This window comes from Solea solea, chromosome 19, assembly GCF_958295425.1.
Source record: "Solea solea chromosome 19, fSolSol10.1, whole genome shotgun sequence".
Taxonomy (NCBI): domain Eukaryota; kingdom Metazoa; phylum Chordata; class Actinopteri; order Pleuronectiformes; family Soleidae; genus Solea; species Solea solea.
The window spans coordinates 18,739,101-18,759,220 of NC_081152.1; the positions used below are offsets into that span (position 1 = coordinate 18,739,101).

The following is a 20,120-nucleotide window of genomic DNA, read 5'->3' on the forward strand; positions in this document are numbered from 1 at the left end:
CCCTGGACAGTTCGCCAGTCCATCGCAGGGCCACACACAGATAGAGACAAACAACCATTCACTCTCACACTCACTCCTATGGTCAATTTGGAGTGTCCAATTTACCTATCCCCACATTGCATGTTTTTGGACTGTGGGAGGAAGCCGGAGTACCCGGAGAGAACCCACGCACACACGGGGAGAACATGCAAACTCCATGCAGAAAGGCCCTTGTTCCAACCGGGGCTCGAACCCGGGTCTTCTCGCTGCAAGGCGAGAGTGCTAACCACTACACCACCGTGTGGCCCTCTTAGGTTAGTATGTTTGCCAAAATTTGACATCGTCCAAATTTGCCAAAAAAGTCATACTTAAGTATATAGTCCAAAATTTGACAAAGTCATACTTTAGTATGCCGTCCAAATTTGAAAAAGTCATACTTTAGCATGCCGTCCAAATTTGACAAAAAGGTCATAGTTTAGTATGTCTTCCAAAATTTGACAAAAAAGTCATACTTTAATATGTTGTCCAAAATTTGACAAAAAAGTCATACTTTAGTATGTCGTCCAAAATTAGACAAAGAAGTCATAGTTTGGTATGTCTTCCAAAATTAGATAAAGAAGTCATAGGTTAGTATGTTGTCCAAAATTTAGACAAAAAAGTCATACTTTAGTACGTTGTCCAAAATTGGACGAAAAAAGTCATACTATAGTATGTCATCCAAAATTTGACAAAAAAGTCATACTTTAGTATGTTGTCCAAAATTGGACGAAAAAAGTCATACTTTAGTATGTTGTCCAAAATTTGACAAAAAAGTCTAAGGTTTTCGTATGTTGTCCAAAATTTGACAAAAAAGTCTTAGGTTAGTATGTTTGCCAAAATTTGACATCGTCCAAATTTGCCAAAAAAGTCATACTTAAGTATATAGTCCAAAATTTGACAAAGTCATACTTTAGTATGCCGTCCAAATTTGAAAAAGTCATACTTTAGTATGCCGTCCAAATTTGACAAAAAAGTCATACTTTAGTATGTCTTCTAAAAGTTGACAAAAAATAAAAAGTAATATTTTCTTAAGTTGATAAAAAATAAGTCATAGTATACTGTATATGTGTTCTGTGTGACTGTGGACCGCAGTGAACGTCTCACAACAAAAGATGAAGAGAAAACACAAGACTTGATATTTTCTGGTTTATTTTCCTTCCATTGTGTGACAGAAACAGAAAGTGGAGCGATGGCGTGAAGGCGTCACCAGAACGAAGCAGATACAAATATTACCATGTCGATTAGTAAAAACTACTCCTTTAACGTCTGCATGATGTTAGTGGTGGTGAGTTAACGAGAGGGATGATGTCATCAGTGAGGTCATTAAATAAAAAATAAACAACAACAACTGTACAGCAGAAACATTATTTTCAGAACAAGAGCACAGCTCAGAGCAGCAGACAAACATGAGTCAGCAAAAAATTACAATCAAATAAATAAAATGGCTTCACGTGATCAATACGTTTGATTAATAGGTGACATCATCACATCTGGTGCCATGGAGTTGGTTTACTGATGTCACAAATATAAGTGTTAAATTTCACATTAAAGTTTGAAATTAAAAGGTTATTTTCTGTATTTAAACTCCAAAATAAAGTTTTTTTTCTCATATAAATCACATTAATGTTTGAATAACGCTGACGTTTGAACCAAGTCAATGTTTAAATCATGTTTTTTTTTAAATAGTGATGTGTGCAATAAATCAATAAAGTACTTTTTAAATTAAAAATAATGTTTAGATCATGTTCGTTTTCAAAGTTTAATCACACACACGTTTGAATAATGCTGTAACATTTCACCCAATTTATTTTGTTTAAATGTCAATGTTTGAATATCACTAAAATTTAAATCTTGTTTTTTTTGGTCGCATCAATATATCAAATATATCGTTCGTTATCGAATAATGTGTACATGTTTTTTATTTAGATCGTTTTTGTTTAAATTTTGTTTACTTTCAAATAGAGTAGTTCAGCGACCAAAATGTCGCAAAAAAGTCATACAGTAGTAGGATTCCAAAATGTCGCAAAAACGTCCTCGTATACTAAGGCGTCCAAAATGTCCTGAGTATACGATGACTTTTTTGTGAATGTATTTACGACGCATGTTTAACACGTACTTTTAACGTTAAATGACGTTTTTTACAGTCCCGATGAGTGTTTGAATAGTTTTAAGTTGCATTTCCCAAGTCCGTTGGTTAAAGGTGGGCGTGGCCTGTAAACGGTTATGGGTGTGGTTTGAGAAATCAGGCGTGCAGTTCACCACATGACCTCTGGGGCAGCGACGCAGCAGAAGATCAGAGTAGTGCTAATAATAATAATAATAATGAAGTAAAATCTCAGGGCGCTCGGTCCACGCTGTGTCGCGTGAACCAATGAGAGGGCTCCATTCTTGGCTTGTTCTCCGTCACGCTGCGATTTTCTTGTGATCTGATTGGTCGCTTGTGAACCATCTCCATGACAACTGAACAGCTACTTGCATCATCACATTGCAGGTTTGACTGACACAGATGATGATGATGATAATGATGATGATGAAGTCATGTGACACAAGTGACTGAAGCGGTGGTGATTATAAGTGCAGCACAGCATGTGTGTGTGTGTGTGTGTGTTAGTCAGAGCTACACTTTCTTTCTTCGCTAACAAGAGGAAACACTCTGATCCTCTGGGGGCGGAGCCAGCTCAAATCCATGGATGTGATTGGTTAGTAATGTTGATTTCTGCTGTTATGGCCTCATTCTTCTTCTTCTTCCTCTGACGTTTGTCAAGTATCCACGGTTGATGACGTCACTTCCTGTTAGAAAAGTGAGACTTTCTTCTTCAGTTCATTTCGTTTCCACAGAGAGAGACGGTCGAACTCAGCCATCTTCATCCCGAAGAGCTGCTCGAAGTCCTCAGGAGCCAGGTGTCTCTGAGAGGAGGAGCAGGAGGAAGAGGGAGGAGGAAGAGGAGGAAGTGGAGAGGCAGGAGGACGAGAGAGAGGAGGAAGAAGAGAATGAGAAAGAGGAGGAGGAGGAAGAAGAGTAAAAGAGAAAGAGGAAGATGAGGAGAAGAATGAGGAAGAGGAGCAGGAATGAGAGGAGAAGAAAAGGAGGAAGAAGACAAGGAGAAAGAGACAGAGGAAGATGAGGAGGAAGAGGAGCAAGAATGAGAGGAGGAGAAGGGGGAGGAGGAAGAAGAGGAAAAAGAGAAAGAATGAGAGGAGGAAATGGAGGAAGACAATAAGAAAGAGGAGGAGGAGAGGGAGGGGTAAGACAAAGAGGACGAGAAGGAGAAGAGGGAGCGGAGGAGCAGAAGAAGGAAGACAATAAGAAAGAGATGGAGGAAGAGAAAGAGTAGAAAAAGGAGGAAGACAGTAACAAAGAGGAGGAGGAAGACAAAAAAGAGGAGAACGAATACAAAAAGAAAGAAGAGGAGGAACAGGAAGAGGAGAAAGACGAATAGAAAAAGGAGGAGGAGGAAAAAGAGATTTAGTTTTTTCTCTAAATTGAGTGTGAGAATGTGGGTCAGAGTGAGACATCACTGTTTTACCACAGTCTCTGACCCACATGTTATTTATGAGCGATTTACCAGCAACACCACGCTGACCTCCTCTGACACTCACCTCCAGACGAGTGCGGTCGACTCCTGGCGGCAGCTTACAGCGCCCCCTGTGGGTCACAATCAGCGCTTCATAGGGATAAATCTGAGAAAGCAGAGAGAGAGAGAAAAACAACAAGCCATTAACTAATCATCCTCCTAATCATTAATCATTAATATTATTGATCAGATGCAGATACCTTTTGCTCCAGAATACTGGGCAGAGAGTTCCCTCTGTCCATCCTCTCTCTGCGAGCGTCTCCGTTCTACACAAACAACACAAACAAACATGAAGACATGCCACAGGAAGTGGGCGGAGACAGAGACACACACACACGCACACACGCTGACATGCAGCAGAAACATGCTCCACTCACAGTGTGCTTACCTGGGCAGCTGTGAAACCATGACGACAGGAAGGTGAGGCGATGATGTCACAACAGGAACAGGAAGAAGAAAGAAAACAAGATGGAGGCTTTTACTTTGAAAACTTACTAGCCTTAACTAGTAACTACCCACTCATTATTAGCCACTGGTTAAAACTAGAGGATGATGGGAAATCTCTCACCTGCACAAACTTTCTCTGCTTCTGTAGAAAACTCTGCAGACTGCATCTACAAAAACATGACCTCGTCATTTTCAAACATTTCTACTGACACGTCAGAAATCCCTGCACTGGCCGATTCATCACTTACTCTGGTCAAACCCGGGCCTGAGTGAGTCGGAGACTTGGACACACTCGCCGACAAACCTGCGGGTGAGAAGGAAAAAAAACATGCTGAGTCATGATCGTTCTGTTTAAGTCAACACCTGAGACGTGACGTGGTGACGCGGCGCGTGATCTCACTCGTATGCATGTGTGTTCTGTCGGGCAGCGACTGTGTCTTCCTCCTGAAGTGAACGGCTTTTTCCTTTTCCTCCTTCAGGATCAGACGACCCAGGTTTGACTTGATCTGGAACCAAGACACAGATGTCTGTTATTACAGGTGATACAGATGTTTGTTTAGTTTTTACAGGTGATATAGATGTTTGTTTTGTTTTTACAGGTGATACAGATGTTTGGTATGTTTGTTTTGTTTTTACAGGTGATACAGATCTTTGTTTTGTTTTTACAGGTGATACAGATGTTTGGTTTGTTTTTACAGGTGATACAGATGTTTTTTTTGTTTTTACAGGTGATACAGATGTTTTTTTTGTTTTTACAGGTGATACATGTGTTTGGTTTGTTTTGACAGGTGATACAGGTGTTTGTTTTGTTTTTACAGGTGATACAGGTGTTTGTTTTGTTTTTACAGGTGATACAGATGTTTGTTTTGTTTTTACAGGTGATACAGGTGTTTGTTTTGTTTTTACAGGTGATACAGATCTTTGTTTTGTTATTACAGGTGATACAGATGTTTGTTTTGTTTTTACAGGTGATACAGATGTTTGTTTTGTTTTTACAGGTGATACAGATGTTTGGTTTGTTTTTACAGGTGATACATATGTTTGTTTTGTTTTTACAGGTGATACAGGTGTTTGTTTTGTTTTTACAGGTGATACAGATCTTTGTTTTGTTATTACAGGTGATACAGATGTTTGTTTTGTTTTTACAGGTGATACAGATGTTTGTTATGTTTTTACAGGTGATACAGATGTTTGGTTTGTTTTTACATGTGATACAGATGTTTGTTTTGTTTTTACAGGTGATACAGATGTTTGTTTTGTTTTTACAGGTGATACAGGTGTTTGGTTTGTTTTGACAGGTGATACAGGTGTTTGTTTTGTTTTTACAGGTGATACAGATCTTTGGTTTGTTTTGACAGGTGATACAGATGTTTGTTTTGTTTTTACAGGTGATACAGATGTTTGTTATGTTTTTACAGGTGATACAGATGTTTGGTTTGTTTTTACAGGTGATACAGATGTTTGTTTTGTTTTTACAGGTGATACAGATCTTTGTTTTGTTATTACAGGTGATACAGATGTTTGTTTTGTTTTTACAGGTGATACAGATGTTTGGTTTGTTTTTACAGGTGATACAGGTGTTTGGTTTGTTTTGACAGGTGATACAGGTGTTTGTTTTGTTTTTACAGGTGATACAGTTGTTCGGTTTGTTTATACAGGTGATACAGATGTTTGTTTGTTTTTTACAGGTGATACAGGTGTTTGGTTTTACATGTGATACAGCTGTTTGGTTTGGTTTTACATGTTTGTCAGGTGATAAAGATCTTATAGATGTTATATCAGGTGATACAGGTGTTTTTATTGGAGTTTCAGGTAATACAGGTGCTCTTTTTTAGGTTTTTCAAGTATTACTTACTATTCAAGTCAGATGTTAGGGGTGACACAGGTGTTACATACGGTATATACATATATATAGGTAATGTCTTGTCCGACAGGTGACACAGGTGTTGATGATCAGAGTCACTCACCTTCTCCAGCTCCTGCTCCTGCAGTGTCTTGGCTTCTTCTGTCAGATCCTCAAACTCATCTTCCTCCTGCAGCTTCTTCTTTCTCCACTCGATCTCTGTGAAATCAGACGTGAAGTCACTACAGTACACTATACTGTGTGTGTGTGTGTGTGTGCGTGCGTGTGCGTGTGTGTGCGCGTGTGTGTGTGTGTTACCCATGGTAGCCAGTGACGGCGGGCAGGGCCAGTACTCTGTCTCTATCTTGGATGGCTGATTGGGATCCGGCGGCTGTGCTGCGGGAAACTTTGCTGAGCTGATGACTCCACCCCCTTCCGGCTGTTTGCCTGCATCTGCAGAGACATACAACAGGAAGTGATGTCAGCGATGACCTTCAGTGATGACACAGCACAAAACAGTAATATAAACCACAGGTGAAAATCTCACCGTGTTTGTAGATGGGAGGTTTCCTGTAGATGTTGCTTCCATTTTCTGGGAGAAAATAAGTGTCATGTGAACACATGATTATAACGATTTAAAAATGTGTGTGTGTGTGTGTGTAAATTACCTGGTCGGTGAAAATGCTGCAGGCTGATGCTGATCTTGCGTCCTGCGTTAAGCTGCAGTGAAGATCCTCCAGGTGAACCACTGTCACTCTCTGCCCTGCGACCTTTCACCTGCAACACACACACACACACACACCAGACGAAGAGTTGGTATTATGGTCTGTATTTATATAGAGCTTTTCTAGTCTCGATGAGCTGCTTTACACTACAGTTTTCACCCAATCACACGCTGCAATGGGTTAAGTGTCTTGCTCAAGGACACATATAGACTAGCAGAGCCAGGAATTGACCCACAACCTTCCAGCTGAATGACAACTTGTCCTACCACTGAGCCACCATGATACCATATTGGAAAATGACCTTTTTTTAAGTAATATTATAAAAAGTGACTTCAACTTCTACCAAAGCCCTTTTCTGTCAAGATACTTGTATAAAGTACCTTAAAGGGATTAAAAGTACAAGACATAAAGGCATGAAAACCGAGCGCCAAACAGTGAATTTCAATGTTTTGCTGAGAGAGGAAGTCGTAGTAAATCAAGTAAATTAAATCTACAGAGGGAATGAACTTCCCTTGAAGGACTTTTGGTGAATCTGAATCTGTCCCTGAATAAAAAAAAGGCTCCACAACAGACGACGTCTCACAAACAGAGACACGTTCTGTTCTCAGAGCTGCATCAGTAAATGTCAAATGTCTTCACGAGACAAAGCTGCGACTGAAAACCCAGCAGCCTGAGATGATGGCATGAAGACATCAGTCAAATTGTTGCTGTTTTGTTTTGAATCTTAGGATGTGACTCAGTCGGAGTGATGCAATAAAGATTTTAAAATGGGTCACCAAAGATTCATCTACTGTGCTGTTGATTGTCTCTAAAGCGTCTGCTGAGCACCAGTGTGACAAAGACTGTAATGAAACCTGCAGAGTGAGATCAATAAAAGCTGATGAGTTCATCTACGATCAGAAATGTGAGGCAGTTCACAGAGACTCTTACCTCGGGAGACATGGTCGGAGACATGGAGGGAGGAGAGAGGGATCGCTGCACGACACATAAACACATAACAAAAAAGGAAAAGGCATTAGAATCACTCTGCTGTGTAAAGGCATCGATCAATAACTGCATCAACAAAAACAGATATAAAGTTTTCAGGATAATTGGTCGTGTTAAAGTCAAAGTTCAGGACTTTATCGCGCTCTTAGACAATGTTTTTCTGACAGGAATTTGAAGTTTGTTTCTGTAAATTCTCCCACACCAAAGTCCATAGAGAAAATCAGCGAGTTTATCTCACAGAGACACAGGAGCTGCTGGTCTACTGCTGCCATGTGTGACAGGTTTGTATCACTGAGGTTAATCTGAACCAAGAATGTGAAACACCAAAGTCACATAATAACACTTTTCAACTTAGTGACGCAGGCAGCGGTGGATGAACAACTCCTGTGTGTGCTGATGGAATTTGGTGCAGGGGAGCGAGTAGTTTACACAGTGACAAGAAAACCTTAAACTTAAAGCATATTCTAAACATTATAGACTTAAGTTGACATAGATTTTTATAAAATTAAAAAGAAAATCACTTTCAGAATGACTTTGTCAAATATAGAAACTTTGCACACATACCTGAAATTCAAATTCCAGGAATTTAAGTTAGTTTTTAATCCTTTGTTTATAACTGTGAGTGCGTGTATAAACGTGTACCTCTCTGCGCGGAGGGTCGAGCGGTGAGAAGGTCAGGTGTGGTTGGTAGGTCATCAGGTCAGGTCGCTCTACCTGCAGGATGGCTTTATCTTTGGGGAGAGCTGCCAGGTCTCTGTAGCCCACTACCTCGTCATTAACTCTGGCCTGAAAACACACACACACACACACACACACACACAGGCTGACAGGTTAGTGTATGTACGGACTTATAACATAAGGTTATTCAGTATAGGTGTAAGTTTACCACAATGCCAGTAGCAGGCGACCCCGGGGCACTTGGGCCCCTGGAGGACGGCAGGTTAACCGGGGTTACCCGTCCCTCCACCTGTGGGAGTGTTGTACAAATAATTAGAACTCAGGTTTAATTAAAGCAATAACAACAGTTAACTGTGTGTGATAAGTAAATTATTTATTTGAAACAGAAACTAAATGTCACATACTTAAATAATAAATAATTTCACCTAAACCTCAAAGTAGGCTGTAAAATATGCTACTGCGACTATGCTAAGCAGCCAAATTGGTAATCCTTGTTAAATTAACCCTCATTAAGTTGTGAAACAAAACCTGTGGCTCAACCCAATTGACCTGATTAACCCAATTAACCCGATTAGCACTAACTGAGCTAATATAAGATTAGCTTGTGATTTTGTGTTCGTTGCCAAGAAAGTGTTATACAGAGATGAAATAAAAGATTGTTTGTGTATGTTTGAAAAAAAGAGAAAAATTGTAACATGACTTTTTAAGCTAGCATTTTAAACAGGTTAGCTTGCTGAACACAGTTTATCTTTCTTTGTCTTTTAGAGTTAAGCTAGCTTAGCTCATGTGCTGTTTAAAATTAAAAATGTGCCATCATTTTATATCATATTTAGTTAGACTTGTTTGTTTTTATGTAAGCTAACATGGGTACTGTTAAAAATCAGCCTGATGTAAGAAAATAATGAACTTCTCATTTTGAATGGGATGTTGTTGAAAATAATGTTTCCACTGTATAATCAGTCAGTTTAAATGACTTTAACAGAGATAGTTGTGAATCAGTGTCATTGTTGGTGTTTGGTATTAGCAAACATGCTGTTTTACTGTATCAGTTTGTTTTGATTGTGTTGAATCTGATGACTCATGTTTCTAGATCCTCTGTGTGATAAAAACACACTGTTCCTGCACCTGTTAAGTGTTTTTATATGTACCTTTCCCTTCCCCCAACAGTCGTTAATAACATCTGCATGATTGGAGAATTGATTACCTTGTGCATGGCTGGAGAGAAACTTCTCTCTTTTCAGTTTTTAACCAGCTAGAAGGAAATAAAGAGGAAGAGAGAGCGGGAGTAATGCATTAGATATTAGATTAGATTATCACAGGACAATAATGTAAAGATAATTTCATCTTGACAACAATCCAAACTCATCCACAGCAGACGTTTAACCTCAAAAATCATACTGAAAAGAGACAACAGTTGAGTTTCACCAGTTTGCTGCACTTTGACGTCTTAAACACTGTAAATACAGCTGTGGCACCAACAGCCAGGCTAAGCTAACAAAGCCAAACAAACATTGTCCAAAAGCAGAGGTTCAGGAGAAGATATTTTGGATTAAATCCGAAGGATCAGGCTCTTATTCAGGGGTTCCTAACCACCAGTTTGCAGACCAGTACCAGGCCCTGGGCTGGGTACTGGTACTGGTACTGGTACTGTTACTGGCTGTAGCTGTTTGCAGCTGTGATACAGATTTTATCACAAATCACAGATTAATGTATATTCCATTGAAGGCGCTAAAACAAAATAATGCTTCGACAAGAGAATGGACGTTTAAAACACAATACACCTTTCACTAACTAACATATAGAATCACATTATGACCATATTGTTTCTGGAAAACAGGATCAGGACTTGTAAGTATTGAGTTTTGCTTTATGAGAAGACACCACGATACAACATTATCACCATATTTAAGTCACAATACAATATTATCGCAATATTGCAATAATACTCAGTATTTGCTAAATCATATATTGTGAGAGTGAGCACCATTTAGTGGAGTGAAATGTTAATTGACTTTTTAATGCTTATCCACAAAAAGTTTAAGTTAAAAAATTACAAGAAATGAAAATCGATACTTGGTGTCCAAAAAGTGTTATAATATCGCCATGCAAAATATCCCAATATTTCACTGTCTAACCCTAACCTTAACCCAACCCTTTATTTACATTATGTATATCTTAAAATAAAATTAGTAGTAGATTACTATGAGCTCTGTAGCGCCCCCAACTCTTATATCATGTTTTAATATTGTAATTTAGATATAAAGCTGTCAGACGCAGTAAAATGTAGGCTACAGTATTTCTCTGCGAAACTATGACACAGCACTTAGTTTCCATTATGTTTCTCCAGTAAAATGAAATGAAATCAGAGCTGGGTTTTCTTTTTTAGGAGCTAAAAAAAATCTCTGGTCTGAATATACGATTGTTTTTCAGACACAGAGACGTTCGTCTCCCTAGGGGGGGACAAGGAGGGACAAGGAGACTGAGTGTAAAACAAGCCTGAGAATCAGATTCAGACCTGGCTGTTACCAGAGTCTCCTCAGGGAGCGGATGGTGGAGGTGTGTGTGTGTGTGTGTGTGTGTGTGTGTGTGTGTGTGAATGGCGAGGTCACAGGAAAGGTACCTTGTACCTAAACAACATTAGAGGCTCAGTTAAGGATATCCTCCACCAAAAAGATCTCCACTTCCTTTGAACCTCCTCCAACATCTTTCATCTGCTTCGCCCTCCCTCCTCTCCCTCCTTTATCCCACCCTTCGTCTTCCTCTCCCCTCCCTCTCCTGTTTATCAGCTCGCCCAGCCGGGCCGACGCCCAGCCAGTCGTCGACGGTTGCTGCTGTGGTTACACTCCTCCCTCCAGAGAATCAACAAAACACAGACAGGAGCTCCTCACCTTCCTCTCCCTCTCTCCATTGTCCATTTCTAACATCACATATCATCACGTCTGACTCCCCCAAAACCAGACGAGTAAGAGACGCTGTCTCTGCTAAACATTGTCCTCAACATCACCTACAGTACAGACCTGTCACATGGACAATGTCCTCCAAAGTCACTTTAATTGAAATAATATCCGGAATTCTTCTAGTTCCTGGCTACATAACTAAGGAGCCAACAGCTTAGCTTACTGCCTGGTAAAACAACAAGAAAAAACATTAGCTTAGCTTATCCACCTGAAGCTGACAGATTAATGCGTCTGAGTCCAATATCTCTGCGTCTGCAAATCCACTGAGGTCCACTGAGAAGTTAATGTACACACGTTAGGAACCTGTTCACGATTCTCTGAGGAGAAAACCTCTAATACTATTAGTGCTGCTAAGTGTTTTCTTCAGAAAACGAAGCTAACAGCTTCACTTTCCTGTCATCGTGATAAAGCTGGATGGTGCTGATAAGCTGCGATAGCTGCTTATCAGCCCCATCTTCTCTGTCCTCGTTTCACTCAAGACAGTCTGTTTCAGCCTGATTTAACCAGTGGAGAACTTCAAGGTTCTGATCTGGGCCCATGAGAGAAACCCTTAAACGTTCTCACCTTTTTTCTTTAAGTGTTTTGTGTAACGTCTTGTGTTCCTTTAAGCAAAAACATCCTCACATAGTTACAAAAAACCCAGCTACGTGATAACAAAGTCGCTAGCACGTCCTAGTTTCACCCCAACCTCATAGAAACTAGTGATTCAGACCATGAACTCTCCAGGAAAATGTCAACTTAATCAAGTAATGTGGACTCATTTTATATGTAGTATTGCATTAAAAAAAACAGTGGAGTCGCCCCCTGATGGACACTCGGGTCAATACAGTTTTCAAAGACTTCAACATTGGCTTCACTTACACATCATTTTAACTTAAGTAACTAATGGAAGTAAACAAAGTTTGATGCTAAACTCACATCATTGCACATAAATAGCTGCTAATGCTAACAGTAGCTATGTAGTCACTTATATAGTCAGTGTTTTTGAACACAACTTGCTCAATCACTTGCTGCAAACATTAGCTATGAAGCAATAGCAAAGACTGACATTTAGTGTATATCATACTTTAATTAGCCACACGGTGGTGTAGTGGTTAGCATGTTCTCCCCGTGTGTGCTGGGTTCTCTCCGGGTTCTCCGGCTTCCTCCCACAGTCCAAAAACATGCAATGTGGGGATTAGGTAAATTGGACACTCTAAATTGACCATAGGAGTGAGTGTGAGAGTGAATGGTTGTTTGTCTCTATCTGTGTGTGTGTGGCCCTGCGATGGACTGGCGAACTGTCCAGGGTGTACCCCGCCTATCGCCCGATGTAGCTGAGATTGGCACAGCACCCCCCGCGACCCTCTGGTGGAGGATAAAGCGGTAGATGATGACTGACATACTTTAATTATTTAAATGACAATATTTCATCAGTATATAAACTAGAGGAGTCGTCCCATGAAGGACACTCAAAAGAATACAGTTTTTCAAGAATTCAACATTGGCTAAACTCACATCATTTTCTATAAATGTTAGCTACGTAGCAAAAGCAAAAACTGACATATACTGTATACAGGACTTTTATTATTTAAATGACAATATTAGTTTTTTTTCCCTGATATTAAGAGTTTTCATCAAACTGGAGGAGTCGCCCCCTGATGGACACTCGAGAGAATACAGTTTTCAGAGATTTAGCTTCACTTATATAAATTCTGAACACAGAATTTGGTGAGTAAATGAAGTATGACGCTAAACCTAAAAATTATACTTTTATTATTTAAATCACAATTTAAAAATAAATAAATATATATATATATATACATATATATATATATATATTACACATTAGGGTTTTCATTAAGACAAGTTAATGGAAAAAAAGACCTTCAAAGTAACTTGTCTGCCATGACTTGGCGCCACCAAGTATCAGTCAAGTATTGATTCAAATATTGATCCACGAGGCTTCTCAGGCCATCAGACGTTTTCTTAAAGACACTTTATTGATCCTTTATCAGCTTTTCTTCTTAAGCAAAGTAACAGTGACAGAATCTGTCGGATAACCGTAGTGAAAAAAAGGAAAAGAGTATGACGCGGAAATACTGCGATGTAGAAAAACGATGTTACAGTATAGGAGGACGTAGACGTCGCAGAATGTCGTGTAGTTGAGTAAAAGTACTCAGTTACTTTTGTCCAGCAGCTGTTTGAGCGTCTGAGGAGCGACTGGTCATGTGACTGGCAGTCTGAGTGCTCTGCTCCTCGAGTCTCATCACTTTAGAGCTTTTAACGACAATGAGCTGAGCTCAGTGTGTGTGTGTGTGTGTGTGTGTGTGTGTGTGTGGTCCATTAGCACCAGTACACACACACACACACACACAGGGTTTAAATACAGCTGACAGTGATGGAGCACATGTGCACAATCATACAGGACATTTTCTTTATTTGTTTTCAGCTAATTCAATTTTTGTGTGATGTATTGATTCAAATTGATTTGAAAACCTTGATTTCATCTGTTACTGTGTGTTTTTCTGCTTTATCAATTTTAAGGCCTGTTGTTAACATGTTTGACGGGATTTCGTTTTTACCTAACCCTTCATTTTTTACAACAACACTGTTAATGTTAAAAGTTAAATATAAACGTTGACATCAGAACATAAACACATCTACTTTAGCCTGATGTTAAAGCAGAGAAAAGAAAAACATCACATCTCAGATGCAATGAAAGCTAAACTTTCAATAATAAATAATTAATCAGTTATCAAAACAAACTGACTCATCATTTCAGTTCAGTAAGATGAATGATTTTAGTGCTATGCTTGTACCACACTAGAAAACAGCATGTTATTATTTCACATATCGTATATTTATTTGTATTTATATATAATTTTAAGCATTATTATATTATTATATGTTTAACTTATTTTATAGTAATCCCCTTTCTCTATACTCGTCTCCATCCTTAACATTAATGCTCTTGTTAACAATGATTTCTTTACACTTTTGCCTTTTTGCTTTTAGTGTTTTAGTCCAGAATAAAATAAGAAAAGCTGCAGAGGAAACATAAATAAATGCTACAGTAGGAAATCCTTTGGTAAAGTTCTTTTTAGCACCACAGAGCTGCAGCTTTAAAGGAACCTTCACAAATCAGCTTGGCAGATGTCAGACATGTGATGCAGATTTATTTTGGCTGATGATGATTGGTCTGTTTTCTTTTCCCCCAGTTTAATCTAAAATGATTGACAGAATGTTATGACTTAAATAAACATTTATTAGTCTGTCCAGTCTGTACTGCAGTGAACATAAATATTTTGAATTTCATGTAATGTACAAATTAGACATTAAATGGTCCAGTTTGTGAGAATAGACTCCTTTGCTTTTCCCAAGCACATCACAGAACTACGGTGGCCTTCACAGACTGTTTTGTCCATCCAGGCTACCATAGAAACAGGGCGAAAAGCAAGGCCCTCGACCAAAGTACATATAAAAGGCTCATTTTAAGGCTAAAAACAACCACATTATTTAAAATGTAAAGTTAGTAGAAACATTTACAAACATACTTCAACTTCTGCTAGTAAATAAAAATGTTAAACATGGGACCTTTAAATAAATGAATGAATGAAACCGGTATTAAAAAAACAACTTTTGTCATGGAAGAAATAACGTTTTAGTGTAAACGTACATGAATAAATTGTTTTATTGGGGAAAATTGTGCCCCATCAATCTCTCTACCTCTAATGTAAATAAAATTGATTAATAAGCAGATTAGGAGATGATTCATCTGCACATATTTATAATTTGTTTGTATGTAATCTTATATGATGTCTTTTTCACATGTTTAGTTATTCAGTACATGTGTGTACATTTTCTGACATGTAATAGACTAAATTGAAGGAGAATAATTAGATGAATTGCCCTAAATGTTGTTTTTCTGTGTAGATGTGATGATTAGTTGCTTTTCTCCGTTGATATTTTGGCACATGAACATGAACAGAGACGAGAATAAAACTGTGTTGATCATGTTTTCAGTCTAAAGATGAAGAGATGATGGTGAAGCATCATCATCATCATCATCATCATGTGGCCTCCACGATCACGGACGAAGGTGAAGTGCGTCTTCGGCCGCACGATTTTTTTTTTAAAATAAATAAAAACAACCCCATAAAAAACAAACACCGCCCCTGAAATCCCGCGGTAATCGCGGTGAAATGCCGTCATTGTTGTGCCTCGTCGATGTTAATGGAAGAGCGAAAAATGTCTTCTTACCTCCACACAGCGAAGGATGGATGGATGACAGGCAGCAGCCGAGGAGAGCTCCCGCTGCACGGATCTACATCCACGAGAGAGACGGTGACGCCTGAAGGAGGAGGAGGAGGTGGAGGAGGAGGAGGAGCTGTGTGATGTGACTGGTGCTGCTGTGACCAACCCACAACCCACCAGAGAGAAGAAGAAGAGGAGGAGGAGGAACCACCCGCTGTGATGTTTCTATGAAATATGACATTGCATAATTTTTCTCACCCAGACAAACCATACAAATCACACATTTATGTAAGAGGTTATTCGAATTTGGATTGTGTTGTATTGTCATTTCAATTACAGAATAAATGTTTTTTCTTTTTTTTTTTTTTTACTAAAACCGCTTTAAAATCTTTGCTATATCCGATTTTATATAAGTCAAACATGTGACAGAACATTTTTGTTTAAAATTGAGCTGTGAAATAAAGAAAACATATTGAAATATTAGATGAACGGCTGCAACTGTAATTCATTTTTATTATTATTTTGACTTCACAATTTGACCAAAAGAAAAAAAGAAGGTCATTTTATAGCTATGAAAACAGTTAATTTATTACATTACATTACATTACATGTCATTTAGCAGACGCTTTTATCCAAAGTGACTTACAAGGGAATTGAGTACAATCAGCCAGGGGTGGAGTTGAACTTGCGACCATGACAATTCTTTTTTTTTTTATATAACGTTAAAAACTATTTAAATACCATTTAAAACTAACATACCATGATTAAATAAAAAAGATGTTTGTTTAAAATAAGTGTTTTGTACATCTACGTTTGAAACAACGCAACAAATGACATAAAATAAAAATTTAAAAAAAAAATCCGATGGCCCTTTAAATCATGACGTCACATTTGGGCACAAAGATTTCCCCTCAAATGAGAAAAGACCGTTCACTTCGGTTTGAAGATGAATGTTTTTTTAATGTAATGAACCACTAGGGGGCGCGTCAGTGAGTCAAACTGTTGTCGAGAAGTGGTTTCAGTATTTATAAGCTTATTTCTACACTGTTCACGTGGTATTGTGGAACACAAACGTGAAACAAATCGTCATACACAGATAGTTTGATATTTAACCACCCACGTCAGAGCGCATGCGTTAACAGCTAAAGCCCTGGAGGAGTGACTCATCTTGACTGAGACGATCTTCGTTTGAGAAAATGGCGACGGAGGACATGCTGGCTTCTCTGGTGAGAAACGAAAACATGAGCCGTGACTGTTAATGTGACGAGTTTTTACACTAATTCAACACATTTGCTTTTAACAAACACTCAAAAGCGAAAACAACCGAGTGAAACTAACACAGAAGTACGACATTTAAGCGAACTCTGCTAACGCTCATTAGCCGAGAAGGAAGCATGTGTGGACGAGACTGTCAGCTCAGCTGTGACGTCACTGTTGTCGCGAAAACACACATTGAAACAGTCAGGACATGAACATAGTCGTCAATTCATGTGTTCATTGAAACACACCCACTGTTGTAACTGTAAATGTGTTTATGTTTTCAGGGGGTGGAGGGCGCCACTTCAGCTGCGCATGCGCTCTCTCTGCCTGCAGAAGCCTACGGAAATGATGTAAGTGTAAAACATTCATGTTTTCATCACTGTCGTAATCAGGGAAACATAGGGAAACCCCTTGAGCAGTGGTACGGGAGCTTCCTCTGGTGGTACTTGGTATAAAAAAATAATCCACTTGTTAATCTGCTCTAACTCGCAACGTTAACAATTGACGAACCTAGCATAATGCACCTGTTATGAATATGAATTATTTATGAATATAAATAAATGAATAAATAAAATCGATTTAGCTAGTTACTCTGTTGTGATTAATGATAAATATAAGATATATTGAGTTTTTACGTTTTATTTCCAGTCTCGAGTGGAAGCCATGTGGGCGATGAAGGCGTACAATCACGCAGAGGTTTACTTCAATGTAAGAAAATCACCCTTTTTGTTCTTTATCATTCATTTACGTTTCACCAACACATTATTGACTTAAGACTGTTAATAACGATGTATCAGCTCGACCTGAATCTGCAGTAGTGATGAAAACTCTCGTCTCGTGTCTGCAGCTAATTTCATCTGTGGACCCAAAGTTCCTGAAACTGACGAAGGTCGACGACAAAATCTACTCATCCTTCAGAGAGATCTTCAAAGAGCTCGACATAAAAGTGCTGAACCAGGACGATCTGAAATCTAATGAAGCCAAAGAGGTGAGGGAGCTCACTGCCGCCCCCCAGTGGTGTGTTTCTGTCTGTGCAGCAAGGTCAACAATATTCATTTAAAACATAAGCATAAACAGAGGTCTAATCTGGTGTGCTAATTCACTTTAGCATTAGTTTGGAGTCAATGAGTCGAAAATAGGTTTTTAATTTTTTTTTAATTGTTGGCATTTTGAGCAGCCCGTGGCCAAGTGGAAAGGGAACTTGGCTTGTTACTGGAGGGTTGCCGGTTCAAGTCTCCACCAGGTCAAAAGGGCTGGGGTACTCCTGAGCAAGGTACCCAACCCCCATACACTACTCAGTGTGGCAGCCCACTGCTCCTAATTCTAGGATGGGTCAAATGCAGAGAAATTATTTTCCTAAAGGGATAAATAAAGTATAAGATTTAGATTTTAGCGCCCCCTGTAGACTGTGAAGACATGGGCTGAAAAAAAACAAAAGTTTCCTGTCATGATAATCCTGACCAAAATTTTGAGATATAATTTTAAAGAAATGCTTTATACTTTGGTCAGAAACATCGCAGATTGGTCGTAGTCTTTCCGACATTTTACAAATCACAAGGTCGGGGAACAACTGCAAAGACACCTTTGTGGCGCTTAAAATAAATCGCAAGGAACTGTAGGTTTGTGAGTCAGGCAGCATTTTCAAATATCATATCAAATACTAATTCATTATAATAATTATAATGTAAATTCACCATGATCACATATTCCGAGAGCTCTGTTATTGCAACATGGGATAAATTCGTACAGTGTCCCTTAGCTCAATGCTAACATTGACATTTTTTGTTTCTTGTGTGTGTGCAGAGGTGGCGTCCGTTCTGTAACCAGTTTGAAGGCGTGGTCCAGGATTTTAACTATGGCACGTTACTGCGTCTGGACTGCGAGAAAGATTACACAGAGGAAAATACGATGTTTGGTAAGTTACAATTTGTCTATGTTTTTCTAAGAAAAATAATGCTTACCTCAAGTTTTTTAACTTAATAACTTAAGATAAGTCTTTTACTCGTTGCTCAACTTTTTTGTATATTTCCGATCGCAGCCACCAGGATCCAGTTCTTCGCCGTGGAGATCGCCCGAAACAGAGAAGGTCACAACGACGTTGTGTTCAAGTCCAAAAGTGGGAAGAGTTAACGTCCAAGTGAACCAGCGATGATCCAACCCACACACAGGAGCGCCCCCTGCTGGAACAACAGAAATATGAACTGATGAACATTAGTATTTAAATTTCATAAAAAACATTTGTTAAAGTTGTTTTTATTTTTTTTTTCTTGAACATCATCATCTCTGCAGTTCGTTTTTCACCAGAAAAGGTTTTTGTGCCAAGGTTTTTTTTTTTTTTCATGTCCTAACCGAATTTACGTGTTTGAAAACAAATAAAGTCAGATTTTACCTGATCATCAGTGTTCACCTCACATCTTATTACAGTATGATGACTTGGAAGGATGCACTATTTTTCCTAACGTCCACTAGATGGAGACAGAGTCCTCACTCAGTTGGAGCCTCTGGTTGCTTCTTGCTAATGGAAAAGCAAAATGAGTAGTAGAGTTGAGTTGTACTGGAACTGTGTTGTAGAAAAGCACCATTATATCAAGACAATATCATTTTCTTAGTATAAACTAAACCATTTTAAATCTCTGAAAATAAATAACTCTTATTTCACATTTCCAAAAGTAGAACTGTATAGATTACGTTAGCGTTTAGCATAGATGAACATCCATTAATATTGTTTGAAACAATGTGCGTTTAAGTAAAACTAACGTCACCTGCTGCACTGTATTTAAAGAATATTATGCAATGTTGTTGTGATCAAAGAAAACATGTGAATATTAGATTTTCTGAACAGTACACCTGTGTTCAAATGGTTAAGTTGGGAAAACAGTTGCTAGGCAACAGTGCCACATGGTAGTGCTCAGGTAGAAAAATCTAAATATGCCCATTTGGAAGATGATAATAATAAAATGAAAACACTTAAATGCTACACACCAAAAAAAAAACTTGGAAACCTTTAAGTTCACAATTCACAAACATCTAAATAAAAAATACAACACATTAACATCCGCAAAATAAATGATGTTTCAAGGACTTGGTCCTTTTCAAAATATGTCTGTGAAAAGGTCACAACTTTATACTTAGGATGTCGTGGAGATAACGTGGGTACGTTCACATGGACTCACCACGCCATGTGATCATGTGACTGCAGCACAGTGGTACGTTCCAGTTGTAGTCGGAAGTCCAGTTAAAAACTGACTCCACGGAACTCGGGATTTCCAACTTGGAACGTCGGACGTAGGATTTCAAGACTTTCAAGATACTACGACTTTCATTTCTGTGAATGAAGTCAGTCGTACACACTATATACCGTTTAACCTTAGTATTGTTGCTACACCGTTTGTGT

The 20,120-nt window shown here is 38.7% G+C and overlaps 2 protein-coding genes across 3 annotated transcripts; one reads left to right on the plus strand and one right to left on the minus strand.

Moving 5' to 3' along the window:
* Positions 1–1,150: 1,150 nt before the first annotated feature.
* Positions 1,151–15,600, minus strand: dmtn (dematin actin binding protein). Of its 2 annotated transcripts, none has more exons than XM_058616448.1 (16): positions 15,473–15,600; positions 9,478–9,525; positions 8,482–8,562; positions 8,238–8,381; positions 7,539–7,583; positions 6,552–6,660; positions 6,431–6,475; positions 6,202–6,336; positions 6,008–6,102; positions 4,441–4,546; positions 4,289–4,344; positions 4,162–4,207; positions 3,982–3,989; positions 3,794–3,859; positions 3,619–3,699; positions 1,151–2,925 (listed from the first exon to the last, which is right to left on the minus strand). In XM_058616448.1, exons 2-16 carry the CDS (start codon positions 9,484–9,486, stop codon positions 2,812–2,814), a joined length of 1,140 nt encoding a protein of 379 aa, XP_058472431.1. In that variant the 5' UTR covers positions 9,487–9,525; positions 15,473–15,600; the 3' UTR covers positions 1,151–2,811. The 2 variants fall into 2 exon arrangements, 1 of the variants encoding a protein (XP_058472431.1); XR_009233850.1 differs by having other exon boundaries at positions 2,786–2,925; positions 3,971–3,989.
* Positions 15,601–16,471: 871 nt separating this feature from the next.
* pbdc1 (polysaccharide biosynthesis domain containing 1) lies at positions 16,472–19,119 on the plus strand. The gene is made up of 6 exons (XM_058617541.1): positions 16,472–16,692; positions 17,011–17,076; positions 17,375–17,434; positions 17,574–17,714; positions 18,530–18,641; positions 18,765–19,119. Exons 1-6 carry the CDS (start codon positions 16,663–16,665, stop codon positions 18,854–18,856), a joined length of 501 nt encoding a protein of 166 aa, XP_058473524.1. The 5' UTR covers positions 16,472–16,662; the 3' UTR covers positions 18,857–19,119.
* Positions 19,120–20,120: the final 1,001 nt, after the last annotated feature.